The following is a 19,090-nucleotide window of genomic DNA, read 5'->3' as shown; positions in this document are numbered from 1 at the left end:
ATGGTATTCTACCCATTTGTTAGGACTGCAGATGCATCCTTGAAGGACATAGTACAGTTTTGTACCTACCATAAATGTAGATGTCTGAGAGGTATGCATCTGCAGTCAGGATTACCCACCCTCCTTCCCCTCTGTGGTACTCCTAGGGTATTTGCCCATCTAGTAGCTAGCTGGGGGAATCTATTATGGTGTATTTGTTTGTATATATGTACATACATGTTTATTTCTATTTGCTCTCTGTTTGGAAACATTTGCATTTATCCAAATTTAGCCTTCCTAGAGGGCATCTGGCATCTGGGGCAAGAAACACTGAGGAAAATGGCGTCGGCTGATGCCTTTATACCCGAAGAACTGCAGTTATGACGTCGGGTGAAGTGCGACACCAGCCGAGGCCAGACCCAGACTTTGGAATCCGACCGACCGAAGGGCTGCCTGAGGCCAGGACAAACCCATTTGTTAGGACTGCAGATGCATACCTCTCGGACATCTACATTTATGGTAGGTACAAAACTGTACTTTCTGTATCTCTGACATCAGAGAGATGGACAACAAGTTTTGTTATGCACAGCTTTCAGAGCTGTTATGCTTTAGCTTTGCATTAAAGCATATACATTGGCCACAACGTAAGTGTTAAGTAGCTAAGTAGCATTTAAAAGCTGTAAAATATTTCTCACCAACGAAAAAAAGGTTAACTGAAGCATTTAACACCTTACAAAACAGTTTCTCTGGGGGAAAAGTTTCTGGTCACTGTCTTTGTGGTAACAGCAAGTGTTTTACAGCTTTGAAATCTCTCAAATATTTTACACTCCGACATTTTTTCTGTAACATGTAAGTATGCCAGAGCAGCTGAAGCTGCACGTCCTGAAATAAAATTGTTTCTGATCAGAATTAAATAGTTAGGTGGTGCTGACATGGATGTCCAGATTTCCCCCCTTTGACATGAATTTCTCAGGATCCATGTCTTAAACGCAGTGTGGTTGTGATCAAATACCTGATCAGTCTTCATGCATATGCTATGAATGTGTTTGTATCCTGGAAAAATACGACTATTGTTGACTATATGGGTATCTGCAGCAATTTAATATATTGGTGCCTGACTGTTGCCGTTGATGTAAAGTTACTGTGGTGAACGAAAATAACAGACACATTTCTAAGGCCCCTCTACTCTCCCATAGCCTACCCATATCCCACCCACATATTCTGTGCAGCTTAAGGTACACTTGCATTCTGATTGCTGATAGTGTAGGAAGCATGCAGGTTTTTTTCATCCCAAAATTGCCTCACCTAAGAGCCGTGGCTCATAGGTTCTAGAGTTTGTTGCCTTTAACATTCAGTCAATACATTTCATATTGCACATTAAGCACTGAATGGTTTTATCTGCTTGGTTAATTATGCAGTCATAATGTTCCTGTTACAAGGATTCATCTTCTGAGCATATTTCTTTTTTGGTATACCTTTGCAATGTTACCCAAGTCATTACTTTTATCTGAAATGTGGAACTTGAATGTGCGTTGCTTTTCTAGGCCTGAAGGTCCTAACAAGTATTTTGACAAACAATGTACAACTAATCTACAGGACCACTTAAGGTAGTTAGCTGAAATGAAGTGTTCAAAATTTGAGTTTCATAAAATTCACTTTATTCATATACCAGCAATGTAACCTAGTTGTAAGCACCTTTATTTCAGAGAGATTTTGTCAGACTCTACTCTTTATATAAAAAAAAAAAAAAAAGCATGTTTCATATCTGCAATAAATGACTAAATTGACCATTTATTATACAGCAGAAGGTATTTCAACAGTTTAAAGCTGTAACTTAGTTTAAATATGCTAAAATAAGTTTAAAACATAGCAGTTTCATGTCATTGCAATTAAGTAATTTAGCAAATTAGTAGCCACAGAGCCTAATGCTTGATATTTTGAATATTTCTCACTGCTTACCATACAGCATTTGCTAAATAATGTGTAGGTGGGAGGGTGGCCTAATGGTTAAGGTGTTTGCCTTACAAACACAAGGTGCATGGTTTGAGTCTCATATGGTTTGAGTCTCATAAGGGATAATTGGCCTGCTTAAAATGGCTCGCAAGTGCAGTTAGCTTAGTACTAATCTATGAGCCTAAGTAGATAAGTGTCACTATATAATTAGATACCTACATTACACCCTCAACCTTCATGCAGAAAACTTTTCCTATGTGTTGCTCTCAACCGGAGTTCTTTTATGATAATGGGAGTGGGACTGGTGAGGTTACCCTTTATTATTTTTAAGTTGATGTACTTAAGGATATTTACAGTGATTGAAGTTTAAACTCCAATAAGAATACATATGTTTGTACATTTTGAATTGTTGATGTTTACAAGGTAGCTTAAATGAAAAATTATATGTCTGTTAATGCATACTGTTTTGGAGGGCATTTTATAAGCAAAAAAGTATACCAGTCTAACTGTAGCCATTAGTCTCACTTTGTTAAAGCTTTTCTGATCAAAGTACATTGTTGCAAAGAACTTTTTTTTTGTTTTTTTTTTTGCACAAGTTTGCATGTGGTACCTGCAGTAATCAGTGGCCATTTTATCAGACATGATCTAAGGTGGTGTTTACAGTTAAATGTAGCCAAGGCATTTTAATTTTTTTCTTTTTTTCGTATTGGTCTGGTTTGTATAATTTGAAGAGTAATTGTAAAACAAAAACTCCCCATAGTTTTTTCCACACAAGTGGCATGGGATCTTTAACATCTGACAACAATAATGCATGGATTAATCAGTAATACATGAAGCTCCCTTCACCCAAGTGCTGCATTTCATTTTCATTAATAAAATATGAAATTAAATTAACTGCATGGGGATCAACCCTTCAGAGTTTTAATATTCCACCATCATAATAGAGCATGCAACCTACTGAATTACTAACATTTCTCAGTCACCTTCAGTAATGTATTGTGATGTTGTGTACAAAAAAGTTTGATATTAAATTTGTATTTCTTCACTACCGAAGAAAACACTAATACCAGAAATAGGAAGTAGAGAAATTAAAGTGAAGTTGTTACGTGTACTTAAAACATGGCAGTAATCAGTGTTTTTGGCAGCATGTGGGTAACAAAACAAGATGTTATGTGATCCTATCTCGCCTACATTCTGTACTGATGGGTTCAGAGCTGATCCTCGGCTCCGACTTGGCACGCTATACTATAGAGCGAATTCTCTTATTGGCTGAGCTATTCTACATCCCATGATGCACCACCACTGCTTCCCCAGATCTCGTTTGCCGCTTTACAGCAAAGACGTGGTCTCGGACTTGGCTGAGCTAAGTGCTTTTTCTTCAAAGAATTTGTCAGAAATTTTTGATTCTTATACCCAAAAGCTGTTTTAACAGCTATCGTTGTTTGAGTTTTTCTGTGATTTTTTCTGGTAATTTTGTCTTTAATTTGAGGGAAAGGATCCCGTTTCAGTTAGAGGGGCCTTGCCCTCGCGCGTGTTGAAATATTTAATGTGAGTGTTGTGGTTTAGTTGGACAAGTAATCCCGTTTACGTTAGAGGGGTTTTGTCCTTATTTACTCTTCTTTTCTCAAGTTTTGTGAGAGTTTTTGAAGTGAATAGTACTGTTTTGTGTAAACATGTCGAAAGAGCATAGACCTTCTGGGTTCAAAAAATGCTCTAAGTGCAGCTACAAGATGTCTATAACAGACTATCATTTGTTGTGTGTGTATTGTTTAGGCCCTAAACACCTTCAGGAGTCATGCAGCGTTTGTCATGCTTTTTCCTCCCGAGTCCTCCAAGAGAGGAAAAACAAATTAATTTTAAAAGGGCTTATTACACCTTCTTTTGAGGAGGCTTTATCTTCTTCCTCTTCACCTTCGAAGAAAAAGAAATCGTCGGCTCCAAAAACCGGCCAAAAAGAAATCTCTGCAGGCTTCTCCATCAGCTCCATGGACTTCGGAGCCGAGGGCGGAACGGTCTGCCTCGATGCCTCCAGCCTCGACTCCTCTGGCTTCGGAGCCGACGGCTAGAGCTTCGAGAGGCAGGTCACCTTCATCGGCTCCTCTGCCTTCGGAGCCGATGAGTCACCCGCTCAGACTCTTCCCCTTTGGCGCCGAAGTCCTGTTCGGCTCCGAGGGAAATTGCATTGGTTGTGGAGTCTCCCTCGGCACCGATATTTATCGAGACCATTCGGAGCCGGTCCCCCAGTCCTTTGGAACCGGTGGAGAAGTCGACTCGAATTCGTTCGATCTCTTCTCGGTGTTCGAGGATGTCGGATTCGGACATCGACAGGGTACTTCAAAGGCTGTTTCAGTCTCCTGTCTTTCAAAAGTTGGTTTTGGCTCCAGCCCGGTCGGCTCCGGAGCCGATTGCCCACCCGATTATTGTAGTTCCTCCTCCAACAGCCTCGGCACCGTTGGAGCCTGTGCTGGTGGAGCCGATGGAGGGTTTCGGGTCGGTTCCGACCCTTACTCTAACCCTGACCTTCGGATCTGAGTTCAGTACTCGGACCTCTTCGGTCGGCCCCGGGGGTGACGCTTAGGAACCGATGTTTTCGGTTCCAAGCCTCCCTCTCGGTGCGTCGGCTGCGGGAGTGCCGTCTACTGTTGTGGCCCCGGGGGTCGGACCTTCCCAGGACTCTGGGGGTCCGGCCTTCAGAGCCATGAGGAGTGCCTTGGCCAAATCTTCTTTGGCTACCTCCACTTTCTCTCTGGCACCTTCCCTTGGCACGGAGACTGCCTCCTTTGTTGTCCCCCTGTCTCAAGACAGCGGAGCCCTGGGGCCTGAGGTCACCCCCATTGGGAGTTCCCCCCTTCCTGGAGGTCCTTCCAAGGCTTCTTCGGAGGAACCCCCAAGGAAGAGACAGTGCAAGAGGAAGCACGTCGACTCCCCTGACGAGTCTCTCACTTCGGACACCGACCTCGATGATGCGGAGGGGTCCCCCAAGTCATCCTCGGATGATGTCTCCTTTCCGGACATCTTAGAAATCCTGAAGCAACGAGGCGACTGGCAATCCAAACCCCCTTCTGCTGAGGAGTCTGTATTCCTCAAGGCCTTCGGGGCTCAGCCCTCCGCCTCCTGGGTGTCTCCGCCCTTCGATGAGCTTCTATATTTGATCTCACGAAGGGCGTGGGAGCACCCGGATTCTGTGGAACCGGTGCCAGCTTGCCCTAATAAATTTCTTTCAGGCCCCCCCCCCCCCCCCGAAAAGGAATTTCTCTCCAAAGGTGTGGCTGTAGATGCCCTGGTGGTGGCATCTGCTACCCAACAAGATGTGGCAGAGGCGTCTACGTCCATCCATCCTCCTAATAGAGTACATGAGCATGGATCGGTACAGGAAGCGCACCCTTACTTCAGAAGCCTTTACTTTAAGGTCTCTGAATTATCTGACGCACTTCACCAGACTTCAGAGGGATCTGGTCAAGGAACTTTCAGATACCCTCTCTGGTAACCTACCTGAGCAGTTGGCCCAGATGGTTAGCTCTCAGCTGTCTACCTTGTCATCATTATCGAACTCGTCCATGAGGCTCACTTCGTATGCAGCCGAGGGGGCGAGTAGAGCGGCGGGAACAGGTGTTGCTCTACGGAGGCAAGCCTGGCTCCGCCTGTGTCATTTTGCGGAAGCCTTCAAGTCTTCCTTTGCCGACGCTCCCTTCGATGGGTCCTCTCTGTTTGGACCCAAGGTAAAGGACACCTTGACCCGCTGTGAACAAGAGGGTAAGACCTTGACTGCCGTAGGGGCACGGTTTTCCACTCCCTTCAGGCCTTATCCCAAGGCTAGAAGAGGTGGGAAAATGTGGTTCCGAAAATCTCAAAAGGCTTACTCCTCACAGCAGGGCGAACCCCCTTCTAGAGGCAGAGGAGGGGGAAATTTTTTAGGAAGACGCCGTCCCAGAGGCGGCGGAGGCCCCCGCAACACTGGCCTTTCGTGGCTCTTCAACCTTCCAGCATCCCTGAAGGATTGCCCGACTGTGCAGCTCCGGAGCCAGTCGGGGGTCGTTTTTCAAAGCACCTAAAGGCCTGGGAGAGTATCACTCAGGACCGATGGGTGCTCCGAATCATCGCCGGGGGTTACACCATCCCCTTTTCTCAACCCCCTCCACCATCCCGGAAAATCCCGGACCCACCACCCAGTCAACGGGATCTCGCAGCCATCGAAATCTCAAAGCTGCTTCAAAAAGGAGTCATCCAACCGGTCCCCGAAGGCCAGACCGGATTAGGGACTTACTCAAGATTCTTTTGGTGCCAAAAAGACCGGGCACTTGAGGCCCATTTTGGATCTCGGCAAACTAAACCGATCTGTCAAGAAGTCCAAGTTCCGGATGGTCACCTTACAATCCATTCTCCCACTGCTGGAGAAGGGTGTTTGGATGTGCTCCATAGATCTCAAGGACGCCTATTATCACATCCTGATAGATCAGGCGTCCAGGAGACACTTGCGCTTCAGCCTGGGAGACAGTCATTTCCAGTTCCGTGCACTGCCCTTTGGTCTCACCACAGCCCCCAGGGTGTTCACCAAATGTTTGGCGGTGGTGACTGCTCACCTGAGAAGTCTAGGATTCCAGGTGTTTCCATACCTAGACGACTGGCTCCTAACTGCCACCTCCAGGCGTCTACTCTTACAAAACCTAGCAGCCACCATATCTCTAGGCAACTCCCTAGGAATCACCTTCAATTGGACAAAGTCCGTGTTGCTGCCATCTCAGCGCATACGGTTTATCGGAGTAGAGATGGACTCAAAGCAAATGCGGGTCTATCTTCCTACAGAGAGGATAGAAACATTACAGTCTCAAGTTCGAGCCTTGCTCCTCAAACGCCGAGCCCCAGCCAGGATGGTCCTACAACTGTTAGGTTCCATGTCGGCCACCGTTCTCCTAGTTCCCTTGGCAAGGTTACATATGAGGATTCTCCAGTGGCTCCTGTCAGTCCAGTGGTCTTATCAGGATCTCCCTCTGTCACCTCATTCTGATCACAGAGACGTGCAAACAGGACCTTCGTTGGTGGCTTCTTTCCTCCAATCTGGATCAGGGGCGACCCTTCGTTCCACCACCTCCAGTGGCCACATTGACTACAGACGCCTCCCAGACGGGGTGGGGGTGACATTACCTGGGCAGGTCAGTCCAAGGCAAGTGGCAATCAGATGAGTTTCCTCCACATCAACATACTGGAAATGAGGGCGGTGCTTCTATCACTGCAAGCACTACACAGTTACCTCCCCCAGGGCATGATTGCCATTCAGTCCGACAACATGTAAGTAGTCTGGTACCTGAACAAGCAGGGAGGGACCAGATCCTACCCCCTTTGCAGAGAGGCCATGAAGGTATGGGATTGGGCGATTGCAACCAAACGTTCTCTGGTAGCAACACACATTCCAGGGAGATCCAATGTGATAGCCGACAGACTGAGCAGAACTGTTCTCTCCCCGCACGAGTGGTCTCTGAACGGCAGAGTGGCAACTCAGATTTTCAGAAGATGGGGAACTCCTTGCTGCGACCTATTCACAACCCCCCTCAGTTCGAAATGCCAACAGTTCTTCTCTCTCACCCCAGTTCCGGGGGAGATTTCCAAGGACTCCCTAGTCCAAGCTTGGCCCACCGGCCTGCTATACGCCTTTCCACCAGTTCCCCTTATTCCCAAGGTGATCCAGAAGGCGATTCGCTTGGAGAGCAAGATGATTTTAATTGCCCCGTACTGGCCTCGTCATGTCTGGTTTCCCTTTCTTCGGAAATATGCACTGGACGGTCCATGGTTCTTGGACCAAGTTTCGGACTTCTTGACCCATCAGTCGGGACTGCATCACCAGTCACGCCACTCGTTGAAGCTAACAGCTTGGCTCCTCCTCTTCCGACCTTAGTCAGGAACCAGGCTTTGGATCCGGAAGTCATTCATAGCTTGTCCTCGGCCCACAAGAATTCTACTAAGAAAATGTATAACAGCAAATGGAAGAGATTTGCTATTTGGGCCCAACTCCGGGGATTAGATCCCATAACTGTCCCGGTATCAGAAGTTCTGAAGTTTTTAGCTTCTCTGTTCAATCAAGGTTCTTCGGTTTCTACCATTAAGGTTCAATTGGCAGCTATTTCCAATTTTCATGAGAGCTTAGAACCACCTTTGATGAGCAACAAGTTGTGTAAAGCCTTCATGAAAGGTGCTGGGCTGCTTCGGCCCCCGATATCTCATCCCGCTCCACCATGGGACCTTAATGTTGTGCTAGGTGCTTTGACCTCTTCCCCCTTCGAACCGGCAGCAACTTGTGACTTGAAATTTCTTTCTTGGAAGACTGCTTTCTTAGTCGCAATTACATCAGCCAGAAGAGTTTCGGAACTTCAAGCCCTATGCGTCAAACCACCATATCTGTTTTTTTCACAAGGATAGAGTATCCCTCAGACCGAATCCATCCTTTGTTCCTAAGGTTTGTTCTAGTTTTTGTCTGCAACAGTCATTGGAACCTTCCAGTTTTCTTCCCAAAGTACTCAGAGCAGAATACATCTTTCACACCTTAGATGTTCATAGGCAATTGCGCTTCTATTTGGATAGGACGCACCAAACACGGAAAACAGATCAGTTGTTTGTGTCCTTTTCGGACAATAAATTGGGCAAAGCCATCACGAAAGTCACTATTGCCAAGTGGATCAGAGACTGTATCAGTCATACTTACTTCATTTCTAATAGAGCTTAAATCTACTGTGAAAGCTCATTCTACCAGGGCTATGGCTACTTCGGCAGCTTTTCATTCTAAGCTTGCCATTAGTGACATTTGTGCTGCGGCTACGTGGTCTTCTCCTCACACCTTCATTTCTCATTACAAATTGGACGTGGCATCTCGGGGGCGAGCTTCCTTCGGTTCCACAGTTCTTAGGAGTGTTTTCCAGTGAGCCACCCAGGAATCAGGTGCTAGGGACGCTGTCCCATCAGTACAGAATGTAGGCGAGATAGGATCACATAACATCTTTTAGTTATGTACTTACCATAACTTTAGATGTTTGGGATCCATCTCGCCTACATTCCTAATAACCCACCCTCCTTCCCCCTGCCTTGGAGATCAGTAGAGACCGGACGGGTCGAGTTCAGCCGTTTCATCTTGAAACACCTGGCAATGTTATATCAGCAGTCTATGTATGTGTGCGGACAAACAAGATCTGGGGAAGCAGTGGTGGTGCATCCTGGGATGTAGAATAGCTCAGCCAATAAGAGACTTCGCTCTATAGTATAGCATGCCGAGTCGGAGCTGAGGATCGGCTCTGAACCCATCAGTACAGAATGTAGGCGAGATGGATCCCAAACATCTAAAGTTATGGTAAGTACATAACTAAAAGTTATACAATGCACATAGACAGTACTGTTGCATCCACCATTGTTGCACATATGTGAGCATACCTCTCAAGTGTCTAGATTTTCACAGAATGTCCAGATTTCTGCCTCATATTTTTGGTCTGTTCCTTATAAAACTTGTGGTTTCCTGGCAAATCACTGAGGACTGAAGTCACTAAATAACATATGTTTGAGTTTAACATAATATCCTTCAGGAAATGCATACTAACATAAATCCAGTTATTTTATCAACTTTCCAAGTCCATAACAGCAGTATTTACAATCTGTCCCTATTTTTGGACTTTTGTCCAATTATTTTAGGCATTGTCCAGATTTCTTGCTCTAAGACGTGTGTGTGAGTAATAAAGAATTTATTTTTAAGAAAACATTTTTTTTTTCTCATACAGGACAGTCTTACTGTTGTCGTAGAAGATTTGCGTCTTTGTACAGCCAAACACTGTGAAGACATTGAAAGAAGATTCTGTTTTGAAGTGGTCTCTCCAACAAAGTAAGCAAGTTGTTTGCTAGATTTCTTGTTTACATTTATGTACCTTTTTGTAACTTTGATATCCAGCTGGGGACTGACATTTTCAGTAAGTGCTTGGGGAGTAAGGTTACAGTAATCACTGCAGCACAGAATTTTAAAAATACAACCCAGATGTAGTGTAAGCCATTGAAATATGTTGTACCACTGAAAAAGAACTGCTCAGTAATTGTAGAGACCGTGTACATTACACAGACAAAATAGTGAGAATGCATGCAAAGTACAAATTAAAACAAGACGTAGCAGATGAAAAGAAAATAATATGTAGAGGAAGTAGGTGTGGTATGTGACTAACAGCTAATTCAGTTACACTTGTGAGAAGGGTGAATAAGAACATGAGAAGAATGAACGCAAGAGTAAGAGAGGAAAGGGAAGGACGATAGATATGTTAGTACGGGAGGATAAGATTAGGTGGGAGTAGGGAAATGGGAGCCCCTTGTATTAAAGCTGTAGCAAGAAGTATGGAAGGGAGTGAAGGAAAGTAGTAACAGATGAATACATAAAAGAAAGGAAAAAGCTGAAGGGGGAGGATAAAGGAGGGGAGAGCAAGCAGGTAAGAAAAGATGGTGGGTAAGTTTGAGAAGACATTGGTATGTGTGAGCAGATGTAGCCTATTAAAGTGCGGAAGAGAGAGGTAGACTGATGTTATTCTTCTAGAATAGCTACAAGACTGTTGGTGAGCTGGGTCCTAGTAATTTCTTTTTTTTATGCCAGTATAGTAGGTACTGTGAATCCACTTAATTATAGGTATGCATTTTTTACTTTTACCTGGAATGAAAGGCGGTTTCACTTGCGCTGTCTGTTCATCACCAGAAAGCACATTCAGTTTCCAAATCTTTCTTCTTAATGGTTCCACTTCAGCATCTGTTCTGCCTCCTGTCAGCATTTCTAATATTGACATTGAAAATGTCCACAAGAAGAGAAAGTGAACCCGCATCTACAATTGTATGCAGTTGTGTAGTTTCGCTTTCTTGCCACTTATGTAGTATTACTGCTCAGTTTTTTTTTTTTTTTTTTTTTTGTACAGTAGTTACATCTGCTACCTGCTCCTTTATTCCCTGACTATGCTTCTAGGCAAAACCTGTTTGCCAAGAGTGAAATATCTGCCTTTTTTATATTGCTTGTGACCTACTTATACTGAAGACTAACCCTACTTCCTGAAGTTTAGCTTGAATACCTCTTATTGGTATGTCAAGATGTGGAATGAACATTTCCAGAATTCTGAAGCAACAACTTTTCTCATTCTTTCAAAAAGGTGATTGCATTATCTTTCAGCATCCATGGAAGGCCTTTGCAAGAAGGATCAATACCACTGTCTGGAGAGTGGAAGGTCTCCTGCACATATTCATTATGCTACTGATCAACAAACAAATATAGGAAGATGTCTGTGTACCATCAACAAGGCACACTTTTTTTCATTTAGAGGAAGTGTCCTTTCCTCCTACAGGTAATTGGGCTTGGTCAACTACTCACCCTCTGCCCTTCTGACAAAAAAAATCTCCCATTCAGGTTAGAAGTTTGTTACCCTTTTCAGTGCCAATACCACCAGATTGCTGTAGTTAAGTCATTGATATTGCTATTGAAGAACCTGTCATAGTTGTCATTGACAAAACTGTCATCATTAGAGAATGCGGTCCTGAGTCCTGCTTGACTGCCCAGGGAAGTGAGAGGTTGTTTGCCTCCCTGGTTACTTCAGAGAGACTGTCTTTGTCATAGGATAAGTTTAAGCAGTTCACTGTTGCCCATACCTCTTGTTAGAGAAAAATGCATCTCTCATGATTATTCTACACAAAGTACATATTAACTTGCAATTTCTTCACAAATATGTTTGATGAATTATTTAATGTTTGTTCATGTTAAAAATGATATGCAGTATAGATGCATAGTTATGCAAACCACAGTTACTTATTATAGTTCTGAGTGTTTCACAACTGCATTCTAATATCAAGCTGCAAGTTTATTAACATGACTGAATGTGAAGAATGTGCTGAATGGGTTAAGGGATGTTACAAAGACTGGTTTCTGGAAGCAAGAAAGTACACACACTTGTATGTAAGTTCTGACCTTCCCAGACTAGGATGGGTAATTACAAGGAATGTTGGGGAGTTAGAATGTACTGGTACTAAAATGTACAAAGTCAGGAAACAAGGCTTATTAACAAGCCAGGTGGCCTGTGTTTTTCTAAAATATTATTGGTACTAAAAAAGATAATTGTTCACTTTCACCATTAAATGAGAAGCACGAGGGTCTGCAGAAGTCCTATTTGACCACGTCAGCATTTTGCATGCATGATACTGATAAGAAATTAGCGTGTGTATTTTTGCTGCATGGTGAGACTGACTTTAAATTGTGTAGATAGTCTCCCAGCACTGACGTATGTTGATTTAAATAAAAAGAAAATGTTTTGCACATCCTGAGGAGTTATTCTGGTCTCAAGACTAAAACGTAATTAATATATTCTTTTTGCATGTTCTAAAGTAGTCCGTCACAACAGGCACTCTGTACTTTGCTTGGGGATCAGTTTCAGGAGTGATGAAAGTGCAAGGTGTATGGAACACCAAAGGCAGATGCAAGCACAGAAATTTAAAATAGAAGTTTGTTGCCCTGACCAAGACATTGAACTCTCTGAATTTTCTTGGGTCCCTAGGACCTCTTCAAGTTGCAGACAATACCAGAGTCATGAGGTACATCAATAAGCAAAGGAGAATCAGATTGTACCCCCTTTTCAGGCTAGGCATGTTAACTTTGGGATATAGTTCACAACTCAGTCTCACTCTACAGGCATCCTGCTTTCTGTCATGGCATAACCATGTGGCAGACCTGCTTGAACACAGGAGAAGGTCAGACCCTCACAAATTGAAATTAGATTGGGGGGGGGTGTCTTCCAAGATTTGATCCATATGTAAGGAGTTCCTCAAGTAAGCCTCTTTGTCTCCTCTCTGAACAATCATCTGGTAAGATTCATCTCCAGGACCCCATACTGGAAGGCCTGGGAGACAGATGGCTTTTCTTTTCTTTTCCTTGGACAGGCGTATTCCTGTATGCTTTTCCACCCTTACCACTAATATCCAGGGTACCTTTGAAGATTCAAAAGGAGTTCCCCAAGATCATTACAGCTCTTCCTTCTGTAAATGGCTAGGAGCAATTGCCACAAGGTTTCTCACAGGGTGGATCTACTCGCACAAGAATAAGGGTGTATGATGTACCCCGACACCCGTCAACTTTAGTTGACTGGATGAAAAAAAATCTCAATTCCTTTAGGCACCTCTTACTGACGACATGCATCAAGTACTAATGGAGCTGTGAAAGTCATATATTAGCAAATGGAAAAGGGTTTCTAGTTGTTGCGAACAGCATAATCAGCACCCTTTCAGGGCTAGTTGTTCTCTTGGCTGTACAGTATTTGTGTGAGGTACTGTCTTAAGGCCTTTCTTACTACTCTGTAAAGGTTAATTTATCGGCCATTTCAGCACGTCTGCCCATGGATTCTCCTCTTTCAAAGCATTCTCATGTCAAAATGTTGTTGCAAGGGGTTTTGCATAAGAGGCCTCCAAAAAAACCAGTGGCACCTGCTTGGGATTTTAAATTTGTGTTAGTCTAACACTTGCTTTGTTTGAACCAGCTAACCTGGCCTAATTGAGGGTTCTTGACATGGAGAACAGTTTTAATGATTACACTGATCTCTCCCCTCATTTTCCACAGAGGCAGGATTTCTTTGAGAATTAGTCCTTTTATGCCCACAGCGGTATTGGAATTTACTGTAAGGCAAACTGTCCATCTCCTCATTTTCTTTCCTGAACCCAGAAATGAGTAACCCCTCCCGTCTTCCACACTCCTTTGATTTTTTTTTTTGGTATGTTTGCCAGGGTGTAGTTATTCAAGGTTTTGTTCATTCTAGCATTGTCATTTCAGGACTCTGCCTCCTGCTGTCTCTGGCAGGAAAGCTCTGAAGGGTTTGGCACCAAGACTTGTCTTTAATTCAGCTCTGCTGGAGTTCACTGACAGTTTGTGTGGAAGATGCCCTGAAGCTTTGGAAGTTTACCGGCTGTTATATCCTTGGCAGCATATAAACCATATAGCTGAGGTTACTATGCAGCATTGATCATTCAAAGATCTGCTGTTATAGTAAGTTTGCTTTTACAGCTGTACTTTTTCCTTCTAAGGTAGCTGCAGGCCCCTTACCTGGAGAGAGCAGTTCACCACTTTCCCCAAGAAAACATGACTTCTGATTTTGTAGGTGCTGATTTTTATCCCATCTGCTTCGCAGTTAGCAGTGAACATGTGCCTTTCACTCTGCAAATTACATTTTTTTGAGATTAGAGAGTCATCCGTATTGGCAGATAAGAAAGATGCATCTTTCACATCCCCAAACTGGGTACTTTACAGACCTTGTCTGTACCTTGATAATATGTGCATTAAAATCACAGGAGAGAAGACGACTCAGCTTTCTTTGAGTCCTTCCTCTTTATTGAATGTATTCATCATAATGCCAAGAATGTATATGTACTGAAATGGATCCGGTTCCACATCATATTTTATACGAACTCCTTAGAGGAGGGCATGTCCACTAGATTCAGGAAATCGTCATTGTGTTCCATTCACCTGTGATCAATGTCTTCAAACATCCTTCTCCTTCCCTTCTGAGTCACTGGATGGATTGCCAGAACTTTATCGAAGGTAACGAATGACCTTTGCCATGGCCTTTCTGTAGTCTTCCCACCCATGGGTTTTAATTTCAGTTACTAGTGCATCTGTTGTCTCCACTCATCAGTACCTATCAGGTATCTCTATTTCCCCCCATGCCATCCCATTACTGTCATTGCACAAAAGGCCTCTTTCTTTAACCATACTTATTTTTTCACACTAGCCATCAGATATGGACAGTCATAATTATAGAATTAGATCTCAAAGTGGTGTTATGTCACGAGTGCGCAGTAGTACAGTTCAGGTACATAAGATAAAGTAACAAACATGCGTGCACAGATAGTAACAGACAAGGACAGGCAATACGTCCAGATGTGTCACTGTAACTTTGCTGCAAAGTCAAAAGAATACAAGAGAGATCGTGGAGCCAAGTTGTAACCATTAATAAACTTTACATAATGCATTGCTGTGTTGGCATAATTTATTTATTTATTTTACATTTTTGACCGGGATAGTCCGACTGGATACATGTCCATTTTTAGCAGAGGCCTGGGGAGAAAAGCTCCAAACTTACAAACAGATAAAAATAAGCAATTTACAGTATATGTACAAACATATTGTATTAACTTACAAGTTACAGTCTCTCGTTTCAAGCCTATGAAGAATACAGTTTATATTCAGAAATGTATATAAATATGTTAGTTTCTCTTTTCAAACCTTTTGGTGTAGGAGGTAAGTCGCTGTGAATAAAAATTGCAGGGATATGGAAGTAGATGAGGCTTTAGTCAGGGTTAGACCAAGGACATAAGCAGTGAGTTTTAAAATACTGGGTTAGAATTTTTTTAAACTGATTGATTAAGGGAGGGGTTCAGCGTAAGGTTCAGATGGGAGCGAATTCCAGGTTTTGCATACTGAATTTACAAAGATTCTCCAGATAGGCTGTTAGCTTTAACAGATTAAACCAAAAGTTTTGTAGGGATGGATAATGTTTTTAAGGGAGGGTGTTTTTTCTGGACGGTTAATAACCTTGAATGCTACAGTAAGTTGATTATATTGAATTAGCCTGGGGAATTCTAGTTTTCTCCAAGTTCGAGAGTATTGGGGAGGCATAGAGTAGAGTTGAAAGCAGATGGGTATGGGCAATGGCAGTCCTAACTAGAGGGGTGAGAAAGGTTTGTTTTTGTATAGGGAGCCAAGTTTTGTATTAACTGTTTTAGTAGTCTGGTTTACGTGTATATCATATTTGAGGAGGTCGTCTATTATAACACCCAGGAGTTTGGTATACATATCTGGTAAGATTATGGTCCCATTGTTAGATGTTATAGTAAACGAAGGTTGAAAGGATTTGCGGGTAGGGAGAAGAGCAATAGCTTTGTTTTATTAGGGTTTAATATCAGCTGTTGATTAGAGATCCAGTTTTCCACTGTATTAAAGGTTTTCTGGGTTAAACTAAGGAGATCTGTAGGGGTAGAGGCTGAGCAAATCAGGGTGGAGTCATCAGCATAATGTATACAGGTTGCGTCTGGTATTAGTGTGCAGGTCATTGATAAAGGAGAAAAGAAGGGGACTTAATATGGAACCTTGAGGGACACCAAGGAAAACTGGAAGGGTGGAGAGTTTATCCTGCCAAAGGACAGCCTGCTGTTTTCCACTAAGATAGGATTGAAACTATTGTATGGCATGGTTGTTTAGGGATATTTTATTTAGGGTAAGTTAGAGTAGCTGGTGGGTTAACCGTGTCAAAGGCCTTGGAAAGATAGAGAAACAGGGCAGAAGATGGTTTGTTACAGCTGGAATTTGACAGAAAAGGAGAGTATGGCTGAGGTGGTACTGTGCTGTGATCTAAATCCATGCTGGAAGTTGGCCAGAAGATTATGTTGAATAAGATAGTGTAAGAGTTGTTTATGGATACACGTTTCCATAATTTTAGCCAGGGGGGAAAGGATAGCTATTGGTCTATAGTTTGACAGCTCTATGGAGCTGCCTCCTTTGTGGAGTGGTATGACATGTGATAGTTTCCAGATAGAGGGGATAGAGGCATCAGTTATGGTTCTGTTTATCAAAATAGAGACAGGGTGTGCTTTAACATCAGCAGCTTTTTGCAGGTAGTCTGCAGGGAGGAGGTCAGCTGAAAGGGGTGGCTGGTTTGAGTTTTTTAATTGGGGCTCTAAGGAGTGAAGTCAGAACTTTTTGGAAGCTAAAGGAGAGAAAGTCATTGGGTTTAAGAGTTTCAGCATTAGGACAAGTGGGTTTGTTTGCTATCAAGGGCCTGGATGGTTTCTGTAAAGAAACTGTTGAAGGTGTTGGCAATGGACTCTGGCAATATTTGGGTTGGAGCTGAGGGGGTTGGAATTGTGGATCGCCCTGGGTGGAGGAGTTTAATGCCTGCCCAGAGCTTCTGTGGCTTGTTGTGGTGTTTCTGCTGTAGATGGCAGAAAGTTTTTTTTTTGTCTAGTAGTAATGGATTTGTTTTGTATCATTCCTATATTGTCGAAATTTGAGTTGATGATCTGGGGCTTTAGAGGAACGCCAGGTGTTTCAGGCATTATTTCTTTGGATGATCTTTTGTTTGTTTTTTTAGTGAGCCAGAGGGCAGCTTTTGTTTTAATTCTAATCGAGCGTGCAGGTACATGGTTGTCAAGGATGGCCAGGAATGTGTTATTAAAGTATGTTACTGCCTCATCTAGTGGTAGTTTTAAAATCGACCAATTGCATAATTTAAGTTCTAAGAATTTATTAAGGTTTAAGTTTGTGTTCTTGTTTTATAGGTGGTTAGATGTGGACATTCAACTTTATGCCTAATAGTATGCATTAAGAAATGATCACTTAGATCTTCAAGGAGAGTACCTGATTTGTACATGTGGTGAGGGCTATTAATTAGTATCCAGTCTAGGATACTTTATTGTTCGGTTTGCTTATCCTAGTAGGGGAGGTCAGTTAGGTTTATGTGGGTGGTTAGGATTTTTGCAGTGCAGGTGTTCCAATCTATGTTGAGGTCCCCTAGAACAGTGGTCCCTTGGGGGTAGGCACTGGATAGCCAGTAGAGGATGTCTTCTAGGGCCCCTGAGTATTACCTGGGGGAATATATACACACTATGTTTATACATTTGTTTTTATTTGTTTGTAGTTTGGAAATCATAATTTCTGCTTTAAATATAGGTGGTTGAAGGTTGTCTAGAGTAACATTTAGGGTGGTTTTATAAAGAACAGCAACCCCTCCTCCTTGCCTGGTGGTACGATCTAGCCTGAGTATATTATACCCTGGAGGTAGAATTTCATTATCTGGCGTAGTTGGTTTTAACCATGTTTCGGTGAGACAAAGTATGTTGGGGGAGTAGGTTGTCAGGAGGGCATGGAGGTTGTGGACTTTATTGTTGATTTTTCTAATGTTTAAGTGGCAGGTCAGTAGTGAGTTGGTAGGAGGGGAAGTCTATTTAGGCTTTCTTATGTTTGGGCTATATTGGTTAGAGTTAGTGTTGTCTGGGGATGGTGGCCCAGGGTTGGGGTGGATATCCCCATCAATAGTAAGGGTGTCGGGCAAACTAGCTAATAGCATTAGAAATTTATCAGTTTTTGGGTATAACAGGGTGGGTGTTAGGGGTAAAGGATTTAGTATCGATGGACATCAATGAGTGGGCAGAAAGGTTTGGGAAGGTTGAATCCTATATGGGATTGATTTTCGTAGATGGTGAGAGAATAAAGGGTGAATAGTGAAGGTAGGGTGTAGAGTAGAGGTGGTGTTTTAGAAGACTTAGTAAGTATTAGAGACATAATAGGGGGATCAGCAAGCCGAACAATAAAGTATCCTAGACTGGATACTAATTAATAGCCCTCACCACATGTACAAATCAGGTACTCTCCCTGAAGATCTAAGTGATTATTTCTTAATGTATACTATTAGGCAGTCTTCCATTGTAATGATTTTTTCCAGTCTGCAGCTCTGATTTTTATAAATAGTTTGTACAAAAGCAGCCAGAACTGGGAAGAATGTTTTAATTAATATTTTTTGAGAACATGCTGGATGAGTAAAACTGTTCATTTACATTGTATTTTAAATATTCGGAGTACAATGAATACAGCAGTTAATGTAAAGTGGTGCCATGAAAACCCATTTGTGTTCCGCTCATGACATGACATTTTTAGTTTTTCCTGTTACAGTAACATGCTCATATTATAACAAGTGATATTTCTTCCTTCCTTTAGGAGCTGCATCCTTCAGGCAGATTCAGAAAAACTTCGTCAGGCATGGATTCAAGCTGTTCAAACCAGCATTGCTACAGCATTCCGGGAGAAGGGGGAGGAGGCTGAGGTGACAATTAAATATTTTAATTTGCTGTATTAGTTTCATTGATTGCTGTGTGTTAAAAGTAGTTTAATGTATTCATGTGCAGCCTGAGTGTCATTACACATCATGTAAGCAAAATGAACGTAATCACAGATGCCTTTCTTTGTCATGCAGTTGTGATTTCCCCCGGAGAGGTCACACTAACAATAAAACATAATGTTTAGGTTTATCTACCTTCCATTCCTTCGATACAGATGAATTTTCCTTGCTCTCCCTTTTCCTTGCAAAGTGAAACTCACTTGTCAAGCCTATGACAGTATATGTGATTATGTGTGGTG

At 42.7% G+C, this 19,090-nt stretch overlaps 1 protein-coding gene across 1 annotated transcript in view; it reads left to right on the top strand.

Moving 5' to 3' along the window:
* LOC122801280 (arf-GAP with coiled-coil, ANK repeat and PH domain-containing protein 2-like) overlaps window positions 1-19,090 on the top strand; it is a 2,104,317-nt gene that overhangs the window by 649,195 nt on the left and 1,436,032 nt on the right. The window contains exons 12-13 of the mRNA XM_044070827.1: window positions 9,687-9,787; window positions 18,671-18,776. Of these exons, the coding sequence (XP_043926762.1) occupies window positions 9,687-9,787; window positions 18,671-18,776 (207 nt within the window). The remainder of the gene's footprint in view (window positions 1-9,686; window positions 9,788-18,670; window positions 18,777-19,090) is intronic.

Source organism: Protopterus annectens, chromosome 4.part1 (assembly GCF_019279795.1).
Source record: "Protopterus annectens isolate FY-2018-M chromosome 4.part1, PAN1.0, whole genome shotgun sequence".
In the NCBI taxonomy this organism is placed as follows: Eukaryota; Metazoa; Chordata; order Ceratodontiformes; family Protopteridae; genus Protopterus; species Protopterus annectens.
This window is presented reverse-complemented; position numbering and strand designations above follow the sequence as displayed.